We start from the raw sequence: 20,713 nt of genomic DNA, 5'->3' as shown, positions 1-20,713 counted from the left end.
CGTGACGGTATAATTGATATGCGATCGCTTAGCAATATTGTATATGTAAGCGATCGTACAATCACTATCGTATAGGCATTGATTTTCTAAACGATGACACTATCTTTTCACAATGTTCGCGCACACCGAGATCACACACACCGTCTGCTATTTATAATGCACTCATCCGTTATTTAGAACATAAGAGACGCCTTCCCATTTCCTTTATAACCGTCAAATGAATGTGATCTTATTACATTCATAACATATAAATTAATATCATATATTAATTATAATATTTTCCTCTACTAGATACAAATCATATTTATATCCAGTTTCCTCCAAATTAATGTATCTTATACATAAAGTTAATTATATCATATTTAATTAACTCGTTCAATTATATCATATATAATCGAACTCTCTCTTGTCAATTTGAACATTTCAAACTGACCCAAAAACTGAATCTCAATTTGTATCCAAGCTACCAAGGGGACCTTATGGACTTATGGACTTATGGCTTAAAGCTCCAATGGTACGTGAATAGTTGACTAAACTCTTTAATCATGATATCCACCATCCGTTAACTGCCAGACACTCTACTAAAGACCGACAGTTGAACTTTTCTTGCTATAGATATATTTCTATGTCCATTGGATATAACCAATCATCAGTATGATGACCCTTCACAGATGCTCGTAATTACAGCAGGCCAATTTACCGTTTTGCCCCTGTAATTAAATTTTCCTCCTTAAGTACCACTGATCCCTCTAATGAACAATACAACATAGTCCTACTATGTGTGAACACCTCTCGAGCCATGAAAAGGTACGTGGAGCCACATCGTTCAAGCCCTGGAATAAGCCCTTTAGGGAGCTATCTATCTACTTACCCTTGCCTCGGGGAAGGAGTGAATTCCATCTTGTGTAGCTGAGTTCCCAGCTCCCAAATCAGACGAATCCTCAAAATGGTAAGTTTGAGTCGGCGTTCTGGCCACTCGCACCCATGCAAATCAAAGGACCACCCTTAATGGCAGGAGTTCCCAACTCACTCAGGATTGAGGTCATATTATCTATGGTCATCCTAGTGAAGTGAAGTCTCAGTTATGAACGGTGTTATATAACGAGACATTAACACTTTGTGGTCAGGTCGTATATAAACTCTTTGTATAAGACGCCCCCGCTCGCATGTCCCCTACACGAATGATCGGGATTAGACCATCGTGACAAGTCACAACACTTGTGACCATTCCACAAAGCGGGTCGCATTCGTAGTGTTACCAGGATAAGGTTTCTCTCCTATATCCATATACTACAAACTATTTTAGTTATCTCTCAAAACATAATCCACTTGTATGTCACCACATACATGCTTAAGTTATATACAGATAACCAGGGATATTAAGTTTATTAAAATGAAAAACATCTAAATGTGCAAAGTCAAGTAGTGAAGTAAATATCATTTATATTATACATCACAAGTATTCGTACAAAGTTGTTTACAAACTACTAAACGCGAGACTTTAGGGCACAAACCTCAACAGGTTCGACATTGATTTGCACTAAGTAATATGATTTTCCTCGCAAGATTGCCTATCTACCCTTCAACAACCCGAACGTTCTCTCGATGACATTCTGTGCAGAAGAATGCTTCATGTTAAAGAATTCTCATATAGTTGTTGGTGAATTACCTCCTCCACGCCATTCTGAAGATATCTTTTGTTATATGGCGTAAAGAAACCCTATGCATTTGGGTACCCTGTTGGGGTTGATGCCCTAAATCTCGTAGGGTCCTATAGTTTGTAATTGTAATATACAAGCATTTTATTTATGTAATAAAATATGTGATGATTTATTTTAAAATTAGTTGCATTAACCACAAACTCATAAACTAACATCCAAGATTATCTTGTAGCTTAAACATGTATGTAGAGACATACGGGTGGATCATGTTTATGTGATAACCTAAATGGTCTGTAGTAGATGGATAAGGATGGATACCTTATCCTGGTCACACTATGAGTATGATCTGCTTTATTAGATGTTACAAATGCTGTAAAGTGACATAAATGATTTGATCCTGATCATTCATGTGGAGACATGTGAACAGAAATATTCTATACAAAAGAGTTTGTATAAGATCAGACCATGAAATATTTAGTCTCATTATATAACGCCATTTATAATAGACTTACATTTCACCAGGATGACTATAGGTAACATGACCTGAATCCTGAATGAGTTGTGAACTCCTGCCTATGAGGGCGGTCATTTAATTTGTATGGGTGAGAGTGACCAGATCGCCGATCCAACAAGCCTACCATTCTTCGGATTCGTTTGATTGGGGAGCTGGGAACACAGCTACACAAGAAGGAATTCACTCATTCTCCAATGTCGGGGCAAGTGATAAATTGCTCCCTTAAGGGCTGATTCTGGGGCTTGAACAATGTGGTCCATACACTCTCCTGGTCCGAGAGGGGTTTCATCATAGTTGGATTGTTATTTATTGTTCATTAGAGGGATTAGTGGTACTTAAGGAGTTAGATGTAATCATAGGGGTGAAATGGTAATTTTGGTCCAGCCTTACTTACGAGCAATTTGTGAAGGGTCGTCGTACTGTTGATTGGTTATATTCAATGGACACAGAAATATATATGTAGCGCGAAGAGTGCAACTGTCAGTCTTTAGTAGAGTGCCCGACAGTTAACGGATAGTGAATAATTTAATTAAAGAGTTTAATTAATTATTCACGTACCATTGGAGCTTCAAGCTACAGGTCCATGAGGTCCCCTCAGTAGCTTAATGGGATTAAATGAGAATCATTTTTTGGATTAATTTGAATTGTTCAAATTAATTGAGGGAATTAGTTATATATGATATAATTAATTAAATTTTAATTATATGTGTTATAGTTACTATAATGTATTTGATACATTATATTATCAACTATTTATGAGAGAAAATAAATATTTGAATATGATTCAAATATTAAATATATGAATTAGATTCATATAATTAAATTTAATGTAAATGTGATTTATATTAAAAATCATTGTTGAGAAAAAATTTAAACAATAGGCTATATTGTATTTGATGCAATATAAAAACTGTAGGTTATATGTTATATGTGATATAATATATAGTTATGTATATATGTATAATAAATTAATTATTATACACAAATAGTATATTAATTAATTTAAATTAAAATTATTTTTTAAATTAATTATTTTTGTTTTTTGAATTATTGTGAGGTAATTAACTTCCCTCCCCATTTTTTTCTCCACCCACATATTATGTTGGTGGTTGATAGAGAGGGTGGAGAATTAATTTAATTTTCTTCTTCTTCTTCTTGCAAAAGAGAGAAGTAAGACTACACAAGAACAGTTCTATGAAAACAAAATTCGAATCCTCCTTCATCTCTTCCTCACATTTTTCTCCTTCCCTCACCAAAATCACCATAGCACCACACCTTCTGGATTCTCACAAGAGAATACCGAGGTTTCTTTTTTGATTGTGTCCGGTTGGAGATTTGGATTTCTTTTTTGAAGAACTTCTTCAAAGATAAAAGTTTATGAAACTCAAATTTAATTTATTCTTCTGTAATTTTTTAAGCACACTGTAATTGTTGAAATTAAATGCATAATTGTGAATGTTTCTCTGTAAAAATTGAATTCTGTAAAAATAGGGTTTGGGATGATCCTTTTCTTCCGTTCAAAGACCCTTCAATGGGATCCTTCATACCCGACATCACATAGATAATAATACCCCCTTGAACATCCAACCGTTTCAAACCTTATATTAGAAATACAATGAGTAGGGAGAGATAATATGTGGAGCTAGTTACCCTTCGGAATCTTAAGTCCGTTAGGTCATGATATTGCATCTCTGATAACTCGAGAGTCAACTACAGGTCCTTCCTACCCTGATAAGATGAATATGAAGTCACCATTTGTATTGCAAACACAGAGTACATTTGTTGCAATTTCACCATTCCTCATCCTATACATTTGGCGATAAGTTGTACTAACATTTACCTTGATGTACAAGCCACCTAACACACCCAGAAAATTTTGTGGTGGAACAAAATAAGAAATATTCATGTGCATACATTCACCTAACAAATAAGTCACATCGAACTAATATTATTTTAGTTGAACTGTACCTCGAACCATTTCCATCTCTGATCTGTACATGAGTTTGTGATCGACAAAGGTTTTTTTAACAACACGTCGTGTAATCTTAACACCGCTAATAAAACAGTATTGAAATGCCTAGGAACAGACTCACTAGACTGTACAAATTCTTTTTAAACTATCCGGTTCTTAACGTTGTGGGCTAAGATATGTAAGAACATGACAACCATCTCCTCTTCATCTATGATTTCAGTTTTGACTATTCCGCTAGTTGTCTTAAGTAAATGACATAGAATGACAAAACATCTTCTATCCATTCTTGTACTTCAACGACAACATAAGTCAGATTCATCAATGAGTCTAGTTGCCTAATGCGATGTCTACTGTCGTGTGATGTGTTTTCTATCCTCTTATAGTCATTCAGTAATAACTCTGGTGTTAAAAGTAACTGATGTTGTGATGTTGCGAATGCGGTTAGTATCGTAACTAATTCTTTTGGGTCCATTATGTACTAAAAGCTATGGATCTGGTCCTGAAAGAAAAATTTTAGATCATAAAATAATTAGAATACTGGCTTTTTTATGTTCCTCTTCTTATGTTCTCCCTTTACATTCTTTTAAAAACAAATACACAATAGATTAGTACTCTATTTTTTAATTCACGTCTAGCAAACTGATTTTTTATGTTCTTTTTCAATGCCATATTAAACAACATTGTTTTTTAGGTCTCCGTTTTGAATTTTCTTTTAAGTCTAGCAAACTGATTTTTTTTTTTAAAAAAATTATTCCATAGTAAACAATGGAGACTTACAAAACTGATTTTTTAAGTTTTTTTTTATTCCATAGCAAACTATTCTTTTTATTATATTATTGATTGAGACTCTTTTCTTAAAAAAACTGATCTTTATGTTCTTTTTTAATGCCATATTAAACAACATTGTTTTTTAAAGGCATATTTTTATGTTCTTTTGAGCCTAGCAAACTGATTTTTTGAGTTTTTTTTCGTGGACTTAAAAAACTGACTTTTTAATTTTTTTTTTTATTCCATAGCAAACTATTTTTTTGATACACTATTGATTGAGACTATTTTCTTAAAAAATTGATTTTTTATGTTCTTTTTAAATGCCATATGAAACAAATTATTTTTCAAGTCCCTGTTTTTAGGTTCTTTTGAGTCCAGCAAACTAGTTTTTTAGACTTAAAAAACTGATTTTTAACATCGTTTGTTTTCCATAGCAAATTGTTTTTTTTTTTTTTTTAATTACACTATTGATTAAGACTCTTTTCTTAACAAGCTATTTTTTCATGTTCTTTTTTTTCGTGTTATTCTAGAAATGAATGTGCTATAGATTGGTAATCCTTTTTTAATAAATAATATAGCAATATGATTTTTTATATTACTTTTTCATGTCAAATGAGTACACTACAGGTTGGTAATCTTTTTTAAAAAAATTGGTTTTTTGTGTTCTTTTTTTATGCCGTATTAAACAACACAAATTTTTATGTTCTTTAAAAAAAAAATATTGTCATTCCTCCAAACATAGTAACAAGTATAAAGTCATGTTATTCATCTAGATATGAACAAGAATGAAAAATATTCATCTAACTATAAATTCATCCAAACAATTATAAATACGAAACAAACATATATTATTATTTTCATCATACAAATAACTATAAACAAAAATATATGAATATTCATCAAAATTACTATCGGTTCATGTTAACGAATCTCACGCAATGCTCAATTATGCCAATAGTCCACCCTGACAAGAGCACACAAAAAATAAACAAATATAAGAAAGAAAAATGTGTAACCTATCCTTCGAAAAGAATTACATAAACCATAATAATGACACATAGTTATCATCTTAACAAGATATAGTTGGTAAAAAGTGTTTGATGTGGCTGATTCATAACAAGATCAACCCTAAAACAAGTTACAATAAAGAACATTAGTACTACACGAAAGAAGTTACAACAGGGAGGCACTAGTCAACACCCATGATAAAAAAAAAATGTTGGAGAAAGAGGGAAAAGACATACCATTTGCATTTATAAAGTAGATGGAATGTGTTTGTCCTTATAGTTGAAGGCAAGTGAGACCATAATTATAAAGTGCAAAAAAGAAAAAAGAAAAAAGAGTGGAATAAAGTCTAAACTCAGAGTTCTGAAATTCATTCATTGAAACTTGAATTTCATATGATACCATGAATAATGGTAAATAAGAAATCAACAATGTAGATAAAATAACCAACAATTGATTTTAAATCAGAGACAGACAATGATAAATCATTTCATTCAAGGAAGAAGAATTGAAAATCAAAGAGGAACATTAGAGACAATAGAAATCAAAAGATGTGCAGAAGTTCATTGTAATGTGAAATGAAACACAAGATAAAAAAATATTGGAGGCAAGAGAAATGACATGCCAATTGCATTAAGTAAGTAAATGGAATGAGTTTGGGCCAAAGTTGAAGTGAAGTGAGACCCATATATAATAGTTGTGTGAACTATTGGCCCATGAAATTTTTTAGGTGAGATCCATATATAAATAATAGTCAATGATTTTGATAAAAACCTACCCAAGAAATAGTAATGAACAACCACTGTCAATCAATATACAATAAACCATCCTTAAAAATGGGATATGACAATGATGAATATAATAAACAGTATCCTACAACCGCTGTCAATCAATATATAATAAATCATCCTAAAAATAGAGGATATGACAATGATGAATACAACAAATAGTACCTAACAACCACGGTCAATCAATATACAATAAACAATGGACAAACAGAGGGAAAAGTTTCAAAATGGATGAGCAATGGACAAAAGAGACTGAAATAACAAACAGTGGACAAATAGATATCAAAATTTACGAAAATGGTCAACCAATGGACAAATTAAGACCAAAAGTGATAAACAATTGATAGACAGTGACCAAAATGGACAAATGGTAGACCACTGCATAGAGAAAATCCATCTTCCTTCATCAGTAAAAATCATCAAATATCCTATAGACAACACAGTGATAAGTAAGCAGTAACATTAGAATCAACCCAAGAAGCAGCAGCCCAAAACACATATTTCTCCATTTTGCCATAATTTAGAAAATGGACAAATAATGGACAAACAGAGACGATAATGACAAAACAATGAACTTGAAATGAAATTCGGAGCAAAACAATGAATATGAAACGAAATAATGGACAACAGTAGACAAATATAGAGCATAATTTACAAAATTTTGAGCATTGAAAAAAAAAGGGACCCAAGCTCCAGAACTTGTCCTTCACCCTCTACCACTCTCCAAACGGTAACCTCCACCCCCACCAAGCACAATCGTTCCTCAACCAAACAAATTAGGCTGAAACGACAGAGTGAGAAGATTAAATGATGCAGCAAAGGGAATCAAAGGTTTGGAGCGACAAGGGATAGTATTCATTTGGAACGGCAAAGGTAAGAATGAACGAACACGTTTAGAACGACAATGAGAGGAAGGAAATCAAACAAAACCCCAATCAGAGATGAAGAAACACGAATCCAGATATGTAGATTTATAGATCCGTGAAGGGTCTAGAAGAAAACATGCAAGAAGAGTATCACCATAAACATAGATCTATAGATGTGTGAAGAGCTAGACAAAATAAAGTTAGGGGCTAAGGATCTAGATCTAGTTTTGACATCGATGGAACTGATGGAGATGAAAAAAAAGGAAACTAGATCTGAAGACGACACCAAAACCAGATCTAAAGATGGAGAATAAAGAGAGAAGGAAGAACATCATTGATCTAAGCATTTCGTTCGATCGGAGAAGAAAGAAGACAGAAGAGATGAAGGAGAAGAAAAGGGAGATGTTGTAAATAGTGAAAAGGCACACATCGTGGAGTTGGGAACAGTATTCCCTAGGGTTAATTTTGAACATAATTTTAGGGCTCCAACTAACTGTATTCCCTAAGGTTAATTTTGAACATAATATTGGAGCTCCAGCTAGGGCTATTATAACACACCATGTAGAATTAGTATGGCAACCCTAAAAGGAGTGAATATGGTTGAATCAAACTAATTTAAAACTTTTTACTAATGTGGGCCCCATTAAACAAATTAACAAACTTTCAAGCACCCAAATAATTTAAAACAATAAATTCAACTAGCACAGTAATTAAAACCAATACTTTTAAGCACCCAAATTGATTTGAATAAAAAGATTGGTATGAGATATGTGAAGATCAATTCAACCTACCTAAATAAACTTAAACAATTAATTTAAGGAACAAATATTGCAACTAAATTCATGCAATAAAATATAACAACACATTAATTGAAAAATTAAAGTAGGAGAGGGATAGAGAAATTAACATAAAATTTTTTTATTGTGGTTCGACACAACCGACCTACGTCCACTTCTAAGGTTGGCATCGGGGTTAGTGCGGGCTGGACTCCCCGTTCTCGTGGGGGTGTTTCCCCCATCCCGTTTATATATATTGAAAAAATAAAAATTTAATCGGGGACGAGGACAGGGCGGGGATACCCTCCCCATCCCCAACCCGTTCCCGATCGAGGACCCAATTAGGATCCTTGGTCAAGCTGGGGATTCCGCGCCCTGATCGGGGCGGGGACCCAACCCCGTGGGGATTTTTGCAAACTCTATCCACTTCCCAAGCTCCTCTTGGGTACTTCACTAGAAGTCTTTGACTCTTTCCACGACTTAGAGTCGAACTACTACAACATTCTCTTTTTGGGCGCAAAAACAAACCCGATCTTTTCCACGGTTGAGGATCAAACCGTTACAACGACTCTTTTTCCGGGATCAAGAGCAACCCTTATAAAATGTTTGTAAAAATAAAAAAGCACACTTGACACTCTCTACAAGAGTGGGTTTACAAATTTAGCACTCAATGAATCAATCATCACAACATAAAGTATCTCTTTCAATAAGAAGATGAAAAGAAGAAAATTGAATCTTGGAGAGAGAGCAACAATGGTGGCTTAATGAGTTATGAAGGATTGAAAATAATAAAAATTGTTGTTGTGATTTGGAGAAGATGAGTTTAAATAGAGAGGAAAAATTGTTCCAAAACCACATTTAATATGGACAATTGGATCTTGGAAAAGAAAAATCAATGGTGGAGATTTTAAACTCAACTAATCGTTAGACACAAACAAAATATAATATTAAATTCATTTTCTTTTTTTAAAAATCTAACAAAAAGCAAAAACTTATCATGTGTCCAGAACTAGCTGTTAGTCATAAACATAAAATAATATTATAATAATATATATTTTTTAAAAACATTTCTTTTAAATCCCAACAAAAAAGAAATGTCTACATGTGTCCGAAACTAGCTGTAAGACACAAACATTAAATAATATCAAATTCATTTTCTTTTTAAATCAATTTTCTTCTTAAAACTAATCCAAAAATCAAAAGTCCACCAGTGTCACTTCTCTATTGCTCCAAGTGGCATATTCCAATCGGTTCAATTTGATGAAAAAGATTTGCCACGTCATCAAGTCGAAAATTTTCTTTTAAGCTTTTTTTGGCCATATCTTCTTCGTTTGAACTCCAATTTGAGTGATTCAAATTTCGTTGGAATCATTATTCCGAGCTCTACGCAATAAATACTTCAAATATTCAAATCGTTAATGAATAAAAACAGGTTTGTTATAATCAAAATATTAATTAATTAATTAATTTGAGATTAAGGATAAAAAAAGCCAACACACTCTACCCCACTCCACTCTTGAGCCCAAACAAGCCCTTTATAATATACACACGTACACATACACAAAGAATCCTGATTAAGAATGGATTTGACACAAGTTTTTAAAATAAATTAAAATATTTTATTCATAAACTTGATGAAGTTTATTTTCACAGTAGTAGAACTTTCAATTTTATCATTAGCTTTGATACATGTAATTTTAACTTTCAGTTCACCCACCTCCACTTACTTTAACCAAAAGAACACGTTTTATATTTCTTCGAATAGATTGGGAAAACTATTTTTCTCAATGATTCTTTTAGAAAAAATCAATGTAAAAATGGCTGAACACTTATTCAACTTTTAAGTTTTAGTTCAATGTAGGACGGAGAGATTCAAACATCTAACCTCTTGATCGAAATAACATATTTTATCCTAATCAAACTATGTCATTTTAGCTTCAACTTTGAAGCCAAAGGCCGGCAACAATTATCCAAATATAAAATCCAATTCAATGGAATTGAAAGCTCAGGATAAACATTTTCGACTGACTTGGCTTTGCAAGTTAGAGAATATATGACCTGCTATTGTCCACGCTGTCTAAGACGAACTTGGCTTAGCAAAAACAAGGTCCAAATCTTCATGGTTACGAGAAAATGCATAGTAAATTCAAACATCAATGCAATGTCCGAAGTCTGAATCATCTAAAAACAAAATGTGTTTCTCATGATCAAGGAGGTGAAAAGATAATCGAAGATTTTGACATCAATCAATCTAGACAAGAAAATTTCTAATATTATGAAAATACCATATTTTCTTTATTCACACAATATATATTTATCTTTATAAGTATTAGTGGACCCTATATTAGTGTCAATGGTCACCCTTATTCTAAAACATACTGCCACATAATAAATAAAGAAAATATGAAAAACCTTATTAATAAGAATATAACCCAATCAAAACTGTAACGCGCACTAGAATGACTAAAATATTCCATTTCGTTGAGCACTTTCAAACACCCAGTACCTAATTGAAGAATGCCTCTCAACATTCGAGTTTGTGTTCATTAAAATCTGTATTACGAATGGTTGCTTTAAGACTATGAAACTCTCAGGTGCCATTAATTTTTCTAACCATTTTTTAAGTTTAATATCATTTTAGTTCTTAAACTTTCAACTTCATTCTATTTGATCTTTGAACTTCAATAATAATAGCAATAACAATAGTAATCATTTTGGTCTTATTATATTATTCTGTAATCTAATATCTACTACAAATATTTATCTCATCCTACATGAAACATGCTCACATTAACATGCTATTATACATCCTCTAAACTATGTTATTAATCTGTTGAAGTTAAAAGTAACTATGTTATTAATCTGTTAAAGTTAAAAGTAAAAATAAGAACCAACTTAGTTAATTTTAAAAAATTCGACAAACCATTTATATTTAAAAGGGAAATTTTCATATATTAAAAAAATATCAAACTATTTACATAAATAACAAAAAAAAAAAATACCGATAGACACTGATGGACTTCAATCCGTTTTTATCACTGATAGACACGCACAAACTTCTATCAACCTCTATAAAAAAAATTACAATTTTATTATTTTGTGTAAATAGTTTCCCTCATTTTTCTATTTCTAAAAATCTCTATTTAAAAATTAGGCGACTAAACTATAACAAATCTAAAAGCTCAAAAACTAAAATGAACATTTTAAAAGGCGAATGAAATGAAACTTTAAAAATGACTGACCAAAATGTGATTAAACCCCATTTTTTTCATCCAAAATCATGTTTTATATACAACTTTAAAATAAATAAATAAATAAAAAAGAAGAAACTCCTTGTTACATGATACCTTGCCTAAATCATTGGCACATTTGCTAGCAACTCGTAATAAACTATCACAGCTGCAATAAATTAAATTACTTAAATTGAACACATCTGAAATTGAACTAAACTAATTAATTATAGCCAACTACAAATTTCAGATGGATGCCTAAGACAAGGGGAGTGGTGGCGGCTATTCTACACAATAATTCACCGCTCAATACAATACCCCCGTGGTAATACAACTTTAGAGGCAGAGAGAGAGAGAGAGAATATATATTTAGATATATGTACCAGAGTTTGGGAAATTGTAAATTAAAAATCAGGTTGTTCAGATTTAATAGGTGCACCTGAAGATGATCCACAACTTCCATTTTGTAGGTAAAGGCTGTTAGCCACCAGGGAATCACTGACTAAACCAACGTCCGCGTCGTCAAAATTTAGTGTGCCTCGGAGTTTCCGCGTACTACGTGAAGAAATAAATCAAATTAACATATTAATGATGTCATCTTATTCATGAAAAATCCTTAGTTCTAAGTTCTTTTGATAACCATTTCAATTTTTAGTTCAAAGCTTCTATTGAAAACCATTTCAATTTTAGATTTTTTTTAAAAGAAAAGTTATGTAGGTTTATTTACAATTTCTTTATCGAAGTTCTCATCTTTTTCAAAGAAACACATGAATTAGTCCAATTTCAATAATATTAGAAACAGTGTTTCAAAACTAACTTTCTAGTTTTCAAGAATTGACCAATAGAAAATGGATAACAAAATTAATTTTCAAAATAAAAATCAGAAACTAAAGGCCTAAACTCCTAGACGTGTTTGAATTGAAACATACCCATTCAAACGGTTGTTTATGGCAGTAAGGTCTTTCGAAGGGCTTTGAAACGCATGGGTGCTTTCTCCGACGCAAGCATAGTAGCTTTTTGAGCTATGTGAAATCAATGCATCCATCTGCATACATTTTTCAAAATTTGGTTAAATATTACACAAATATATGGTGCTACTACTCATGGTAACTTATCACCATATGATGTGGCTACAGGGAAAAAAACACAAAAGACGAAATCAAAGATATCGCAGAACTATATCCGGATTAAATGTCTCAAAGATAAACAACTTGTGACAATGACATGCCAATACAGAGTGAAATATGAATAAAGCACCATGCTACGGGTCCACTAAAAAGTCCACACCTTTAAAAACAAGTGCCGACTTTGGACCATTAGTTTAGCATGACTTGCTATATGGGATAGGAATCATCTATCAAACGGACAAGGGTATGACAGGAATGAACAAGTTTTTCTTCAAGTCTTATATCAGAATACAGATTATTGCATGTTATTTTAAGGTTAAAAAAGATGCTACAATAGCCAGTGAAACTAGTAGCATGAACACTGAAAATTATAGCCCAAGTTAATTTTTTTTACTCTTTTTGACATGACCAGGTGGGAGATTGAACCTCAAACCTCGAGGTTGATTATGCAAATTTATGCTAGTCGAACTATGTTCAAGTTGGCATCATGCGTTAAGTTAAAAGAAATAACTACAAAAATAAAGTAAATAATTTTTTAGATTATTTACAGACTCAACTGTACAAGATAGGTAGGACAAGATAAAGTTAAAGAGAACATTTAGATGATATAGTGAGCTGATCTATCCATATGATGAAAAATATATATTCCCATCCCCATTCCTCGTAATGGAGGCATGTGTCATATGCCAATTCAGCCAAGTAGTGAGACCAAAAAGAGACAGACAGAGAGAGACAAATCAACTAGCAGTACAAAGATAAATATATTGAATGTATGATTATACAAATACCTTCGATGATCTTAATGGAGAGACATAGACATTATGTGCTGAAGATACTTTCTTTGGAGACATATCGGGAAGACTTGGAAAAGGAGATATCTTGGGTGATCCAGGACACGGTGCTAATCATTAGACAATAGAAAACCAAAAAGCATATTTAGAAATGATATGCAAGATACTAAACTGCAAATAGGACATCATCATTACAGTTAAATAAACTTGATCAGGTGTACCGTCGCTGTTGTTGTTGACTTGAGGAACCCTATCAGTTTTCATGGTTGATCCAGCCGGGCCAATCTCAACAAGCAAAGGTTTTACAGAAGGAATAAATATTTCATTGTAGAAGGTAATTATATCCACATGATCCTGTCCTGATTTCTGAATCCAGAGCATTCAAGGAGTTAGACTTGCCGTTCCACTATGCATTTATTCATTAAACTCTGTTTAAATATAATAGATCAAAAAATAAAAATAAAAAACAGCCTACCCCATTACGACGTGCTGAAGACCAGTCAACAAACACATTGCGGAAGACTTGTGGTTTACATTGTGGTTGCTTCCTGTAGTTGTATATGATTTCCCTAAACGTGAGGCTCAATTGAGATATCTGCAACATTGTTTGTGTTAAGATAAAATAAATAAAATGAACCGAAAGGCATCAAAATCTCTTCCAACATCCTTTAGAGCAAACCTTTGCAACACCATAGAAACAACAAAGGATGATCTGGTCGATGTGACGATTAAATAATAGTGGTGTCTTCTGACTGAGTATCTGTTGGAAAAGGCAGTAGACATTCTCCCTGATCTGATGAGATAACTGCAACCTTTCCACCATACCGTTGACTCTTACGGCAGCCAACTTGATGATCTAAAAGTAGAAAATAATATGAGGCACTTATTACCAAATGGTTAAAGGAAGACAGGACAAATAATAATAATAATCACAGATAATGGTGATGGGAAGGGGAAACAGAAAAGTAAAAGAAGTTATGAAAGTAATGTTGAAGATGACCATCATAACTTTTGTCACCAGGCTGAGCGATCTCACATTTTCAACATATGAATAACAAATGCAGGTTACACACACACAAGTCATTTACTCCCCAAATTTCAATCACATTGAGTAATAAGTCAAAGTAAGTTGATCGACTCATCATGTTTCTTACATTGTCATCTTACTATTCTTTAGAAATCACGAATTAGAATGTCCTAAAATGTTTTTATTTGCTTTTATTCTCTTTATACCACAGTAGCGAGAAGTACACATCCTTAACCTTCTCACATATTTAAAATATCTTAAACAATCATATATGTTAACGACTGACCACTACATTTCCAATCAAAATCCAGAAGATCATGTTTTATACCTTGCTAAAGAAAATGTTAATTCCAGTTTCAGCACACGTTTCTCCACCACCTCCAGGATTAGGCCGAGTAGGACTGAAAATAAAGTTATAACGCATGGAAATAATAGTTAGGGAGTAGTCAAAAGATTGACATTTAAGCAGTAGCACTTAAAAGATGCTGATTATACCTTGCAAATGCCGACTGTAAAGGAGGTGGCAGAAGCTTGGACTTAATACTACTGAAAGCCACGAGTCGGTCCTTTACTGGAGAAGTAAAGGAATTCCGCTCCACTAGCACACTTCTTAAATCTGTGCACAATCTTTTGGGTGACCTTATATCCCCATTCTGACCTGAAGGATAATCATATAAATCCATGTTCATAACTGAGGGAAAGGAGAGAAACATATTTGATAAATTAAACGCAAGCTTTTGGACTCAGAAAAACTCTGGGCAGTCAAAGACATTTCAATCTATCTAGAATAAAACACAAAATTTGATTATTTCAGTAAACGTTAAAATGACAACTAGATTGTTTTCTGCTAATGCTGGATTTTACTGTTAAATAATTGTATTTTAATGACATAAACCAAATATGAAAACAAGAGTATTCACTTACCCGGCAAACTCTCATGCTTTTGCAAATTAGGCATGGTTGATACACCAATACCAGAAAAGTTAATTTGAACAGCAATGGCATCCAAAGACGGCATGGGTTCAGCTAATAAACCCAGACGATTAATTTCGGCAGCAAGGGCAGGTTTAGCAACAATCAGGGAGTTATACATTGATGAACCTTTTTCCCATACCATGCTCTCTAATAGCCGTTCTTCCAAAGAATTAAGATGTCGCCTCAATTCTCTAGGTAGCGATTCTTCATGTCTAATGAAACTTTCTATCACCTTACTAAGGTCAAAAGCTGTTATGCCAGTTCTTTCCAATACTGCAGGGAACAACATTGTAACAGTTTTATGAGTTGCCAAAACCAATTCGGCAGAACAAGCCAGCATACATCTGTGGAACCTCTCATTAGTCAGCAAAGAGGTCAAATTAGTCACATGCAGCATCTGAGACTCTGCTCTGCACATTGCTTCCAGAACTCTATAATATAACTTCAGTGCTTCTAGTCGTCGCTGTTCTGCCCAGATGTTATCCATGAGGTTTGCACTTGGTAAATTTCCAGCGATACAGCGCTCTCCTAGAGCACTATTTGGAAATATGGCCTCAAGTATAATATGCGCCCTGCGGACTACATCATTAGTTACATCCCTATCACATGAAGCCAAAAAGCGCTCCATTTCTGCTGAAGGTTTTGCGGGAAGTGGGGAAATAACAGTTCTGAGCCACTTTGCCGTTGTCATGGCTGTGCTAACAGGCGTGGCAGCAAGTTTGGCGTTACCACTATTTAGAGTGCCATTGGCATGTGAAGCAGGAGAGCGAAGTGGAGACATTGGACTGGTTATTGTCCTTGCAGGTGAGCACATTGAGTCAAACTTCCTCTGAAGAGATTAGAACCAAAATCATAATCCAATAGGAATAAAAGAAAATAAACACTGATGTCGGTTGCAATGGGGTACAAAAATTTGCAAACTCAAAAGAAAATACCTTGATGCCACCCATTGTAACAGCACCTGCTGACAAGCTACCTGACCCAAGTAAACTGTCCTCGTCATTAACAAATACCCGCTCATCAAGCTCACCTTTATTACAAATTGCATCTTCATAGTCCTTTTCAAGAATTTCTAAACTGGATGAAAGAGATGACTCCTCCATTAAGCCACCAAAGTATATCAAACCCTCTGCATTAAAATGCAAAAGGAAAAAAAATGAAATTTTATGAAGGGCGTAGAGTGCAACTAATTCATCAAATGAAGCACACTGTAACTGACCAGTGTCAATATTCTCCAAGCTTTTACTGTTACACTCAGAAGCCAAACGAGGCTTCTTCTTCAAAATATCTTCTATCAAACTATTTGCCTTCTCCATAACTTCCCTCAGTTCTTCCTCTGAGGTGTCATAGACATTACATAGTGATCCAAGGAGATCCACTCCTTTTACACCTTTCTTAACTGGACAAAATATAAACACGGTAAGCAACTTCAAGAAAATATGAGAAAACAAATACAGATAGAATATTACCAAAGCGTTCAGAGTCAAGAATGCTGAAGTTTCTGAAACGAACTGGAACATGAAGAATTAAAATAGCCTGTAAGAGAGTTTGCTACTTGTAAGGTTGGGCAGACATTTGTACATATATTCAACATTACATTACATAAATCTGATATGATTCTACGGTACCATAATTTTAGCCCCCTAATTATTGTGTACAAGTTTTAACAATGGAAATAACAACTTAAGAACAGCAGTGACCCATTTATGCCAATTAGACCATTCCTTTATCCCTAACTACTATGGTCATAGATTCATAGAGGAACAAAACTCACCAAAATGGAAACCAAACCATTAGTGCAAGTCACCAAGTCCTTAAAACGACTGAAAGCATGTACACGAAGTGCCAAAAACAATAACCATCCAAAACGATGGTAATCAGATAAGTAACCAGCAGGGCAGGATATAGCTGACTGCTTTTCAACATTAGCATCATTGGTGGAGAAGAACTCTCGGTAGACACGCTTATAATACCTTGAAACATAGGTGTGATATAAAAATTTGTACAATGCAAACAAACAAAAAGACGCTATGACCAAAGAACTAATTTAGAGGCCCTAACAAATCTTACAAATCACAGAGAAAAAATAATAATAATAATAATGATAACTAACTTGCTTAAGAGGCTCAAATGCACGAAGTTAGCCTGCAACTCCTTTGCCTGCTTAAATGAACATATACGAGAAAAACCATAAGTGACAACTGAAAGAAAATACATTCTTGATTAAAAAATACATAATGCCCCTCAAAATATATGCCAAAAATTACTGTACCTCTAGTCTATTCTCCCAGTCTGCACCATAGAGATTACTCAATACTGGACCAGCTTTAACAACAAACTGAGGCAGCTCTTTAAAAAATTCTACAATGCTGTATGATAAGCAGGACAAGAATAAATAAATAAATAATAAGGTCTACAAAAATTGAAGCTACTAAGAAGTGAGGAGGGGAAAAAGGATCCATGACAATGTACTTCAGCTTGCAAACTCTCAATATGTGGCATAAAGTGAAGCTGTTGTTCTCAGATCCCTGATGTGAACTCTCTGAATTCTTATCTCTCAGCCTCTTCACAGAATATAAAACAAAGGCAGACCAAAAACGTTCGGCTTCTTCAGGCTGTTAAAGTAAAACTTGATTAGATTTCAGGGAAATTTCATCAAAAAGAAGAAAAAAAAATCATCCTCGAAGTTGCTAAAAGAAATATACAAGTCCACTCCCAATTGCTGATATATTTGCAACCAAAAGGTGCTTCGTCTCTCTAAATAACTTCAATGCTTGATTAAAACAATTCTCATCCAGATGTAGTCCATTCTGCAGCAAACATTGAATTATAATAAAAATTGACGTAAATGAATTGACTTGGATAAATCTACAAATGACGTGATCCTAGAAACACAGATTAATCACGACTAGGAAGACATTTGGGGGAAAAAACACCTGACACAATCCTGAAAATTGAACGTCAGCAGTGTCTGTTCCACCATCTGTATGACAACTATTTGTAGCTGATGGCTTCGTTTTCTCCACGTTTTCCATGAGTAAAGTCCTAGCTGATAAATACAATCCATTCAGTCAATTAAGAAATAAAATTTAAAACCGTAAGAACAGATATTGCGAAGCTAGTAATTTGGGCGCCAATAACAGTTCAAAAATACAAAGACTGCAAGTAAAAACCAATCGTCTAGCACATAAACCCCCCGACATTCATCAAACGAGTAGGCTAATTCACACAAAAAAAGGAACCCCCCCCCCCCCAAAAAAAAAAAAAAGAACACAAACTGATTACTAAACAAGCTATTTCCTACAAAAGTAGAAATACAGGAAGTTCCATGCTCATTTTCTCAGCAAATCCGCAACCAATTTCCCAAATCACCTCTATTTCCTCCAGAACGCCCATAATAAAAGTTTGGAAATTAGTTTATATCAGGACTGACAAGTAACCAAGGAATTCATAGTACGAAAAGCACCACAGCATTCGACAGCAGAGGGAGCATAAGCGCACCTTAAAACCCACGAGAAAAAAAGAGAAGCAAAATTTCTTGCCACGGGCTTCGGAAATTGACAGAAATCGGTCGGATCTCTAATTGAACTTCCACCAACTTGCAGATCCAGTAAAGAAACCCGTCCAGTGGCCGGCTTTCTCCGTGGAAACTGAATCAAATGAGGATTCTTGAAGGGCGAAACTATGAACCCTATCTTCTCACTCTATCGCTTGCTCTCTCAAAATTTCCCTCGTTCCCTTCTCTCTCTAAAATTTTGGGGTTTCTCTCTCTTCCAGGAAAACCCTTTAGAGTGGCCTCGCGCGGGAAAAACAACAACATGTCATGATACCATGCCCGACATACATACATACATATCTACCCAATTAGAGAGCGACGCGTGGAATACGTTAGGTTCTTTTACCGCCAAAAATTCCCACCGTTACGGGATTCGCTGAGAGACACTGGGGTATGAAGAGCCAGGTAAACGCCGTTATGGGCAGACGACCGAATTTACATTTTTGTACTTTTTACATGCGCTAAATTACCAAACTTTGCTACAAATTTTTAGGTTACAAATTTGGTCCAAAGTTATAAGTCCATGTGGTTTTTAGATTAGAATTTCATCTTTATAATTTATAGGTAATTTACTAAAAGTCTTTATGACTTGAGCAAATTCTCATAAATAGTATGATTATTTATAAGAGTTGTATCGAATTCTATTCTTAGAATTTTAGAAATTTAAATTTAAATTTAGAGTTAGATTAGAGCTTTTGTATCAAATTTGATTTTATGGCGTAGTCATACCATTTTTATTTTTATTTTTTTTTTTACAAAGGATGATTTAGTTCAACCTCATAATTCTTTTTCCGTTACTATATTGACATTTTTATTTATGTGATGATGAACTAGTATTTTTTATTTTGTTAATTGTGATAATTAAAGACCGAGTACAAGTATAAATAAATACAACCATTTTGAAGCTTAGGATAGGTCAGAACAAAATTTGAAGTCATAAAAACTAGGGTTCTAACTAGTAACATTTTCTTTTTTAGTCTTACGTATATATATTTTTAATTTAATGTTTGCTTCCTCTCAAATTTTTAATTATAATTTCTACATTTCTTAAATCAATAATTGAGATTGCGAACAAAATACATATATAAAAATCATTGAAATTGTGAATTACCTTAATAACTGATGCATAAAAGGACGACTTAAAAAGTATTTGTTATGTTCGATTTTATTATTTAACCTTTTTTCTTTATACTTAAGTCATTTTACCTCAAGTAAAAGGTAATAAATCAATGGTAATCCAAAAAGTGGGTCTCATTTTAATGCATTTGTAGTTGTTGGTTATCTAAAATGAAATCGTGCAGACTGATTGAGGAATTAAAAGGTGCTCAATCTAATTGGGTTTGAAAATGAAATGAGAGCCACTTTCTGTTTAAAGATAATTTTTAATGACTTCCCAATTTTTGTCCTCACATGTCGTCAATCATGGTTCTATCATTGAGATTGATTGGCAATGGTCAGATATGCCATTTTATCGTTCGTTTATTTTTAAACGATTATCGATCTATCGTTGTATACTGTCGCTAATCATAGTGATAAATTTTGTCTGCCTTATTTTTTTGTCTCTTACTCATCTCCTTACATTATTGCATTGCATTAATTTGTTCAATACGTGTAGGCTTTGGAAAATTTACGTAATAAAAGAGGGAAGAGGTTGACC

At 33.6% G+C, this 20,713-nt stretch overlaps 1 protein-coding gene across 1 annotated transcript; it reads right to left on the bottom strand.

Annotated features, from left to right (window-relative positions):
* Positions 1–11,718: 11,718 nt before the first annotated feature.
* On the bottom strand, positions 11,719–19,292 carry LOC120081890 (retinoblastoma-related protein). Its single transcript, XM_039037066.1, has 19 exons — positions 19,002–19,292; positions 18,437–18,549; positions 18,206–18,310; positions 17,973–18,115; positions 17,773–17,869; positions 17,614–17,660; positions 17,275–17,473; positions 16,970–17,036; positions 16,720–16,899; positions 16,436–16,629; positions 15,450–16,329; positions 15,021–15,183; positions 14,854–14,926; positions 14,178–14,354; positions 13,974–14,093; positions 13,720–13,864; positions 13,496–13,608; positions 12,510–12,625; positions 11,719–12,135 (listed from the first exon to the last, which is right to left on the bottom strand). The coding sequence occupies exons 2-19, from the start codon at positions 18,533–18,535 to the stop codon at positions 11,985–11,987; spliced, it is 3,069 nt and encodes a 1,022-aa protein (XP_038892994.1). The 5' UTR covers positions 18,536–18,549; positions 19,002–19,292; the 3' UTR covers positions 11,719–11,984.
* Positions 19,293–20,713: the final 1,421 nt, after the last annotated feature.

Source organism: Benincasa hispida, chromosome 7 (assembly GCF_009727055.1).
Source record: "Benincasa hispida cultivar B227 chromosome 7, ASM972705v1, whole genome shotgun sequence".
Taxonomy (NCBI): domain Eukaryota; kingdom Viridiplantae; phylum Streptophyta; class Magnoliopsida; order Cucurbitales; family Cucurbitaceae; genus Benincasa; species Benincasa hispida.
Note: the sequence above shows the minus strand (reverse complement) of the source record. Positions and strands in the feature narration are given on the sequence as shown.

Coding starts and splice junctions, on each gene's coding strand:
- LOC120081890 (XM_039037066.1), bottom strand. CDS start 18,535: ATGGAAAACGTGGAGAAAACGAAGCCATCAGCTACAAATAGTTGTCAT. Junction 14,355..14,853: donor TTAACATTTTCTTTAGCAAG/GTATAAAACATG, acceptor TTCTACTTTTAG/ATCATCAAGTTGGCTGCCGT. Junction 12,626..13,495: donor CTCCATTAAGATCATCGAAG/GTATTTGTATAA, acceptor AAATGTATGCAG/ATGGATGCATTGATTTCACA.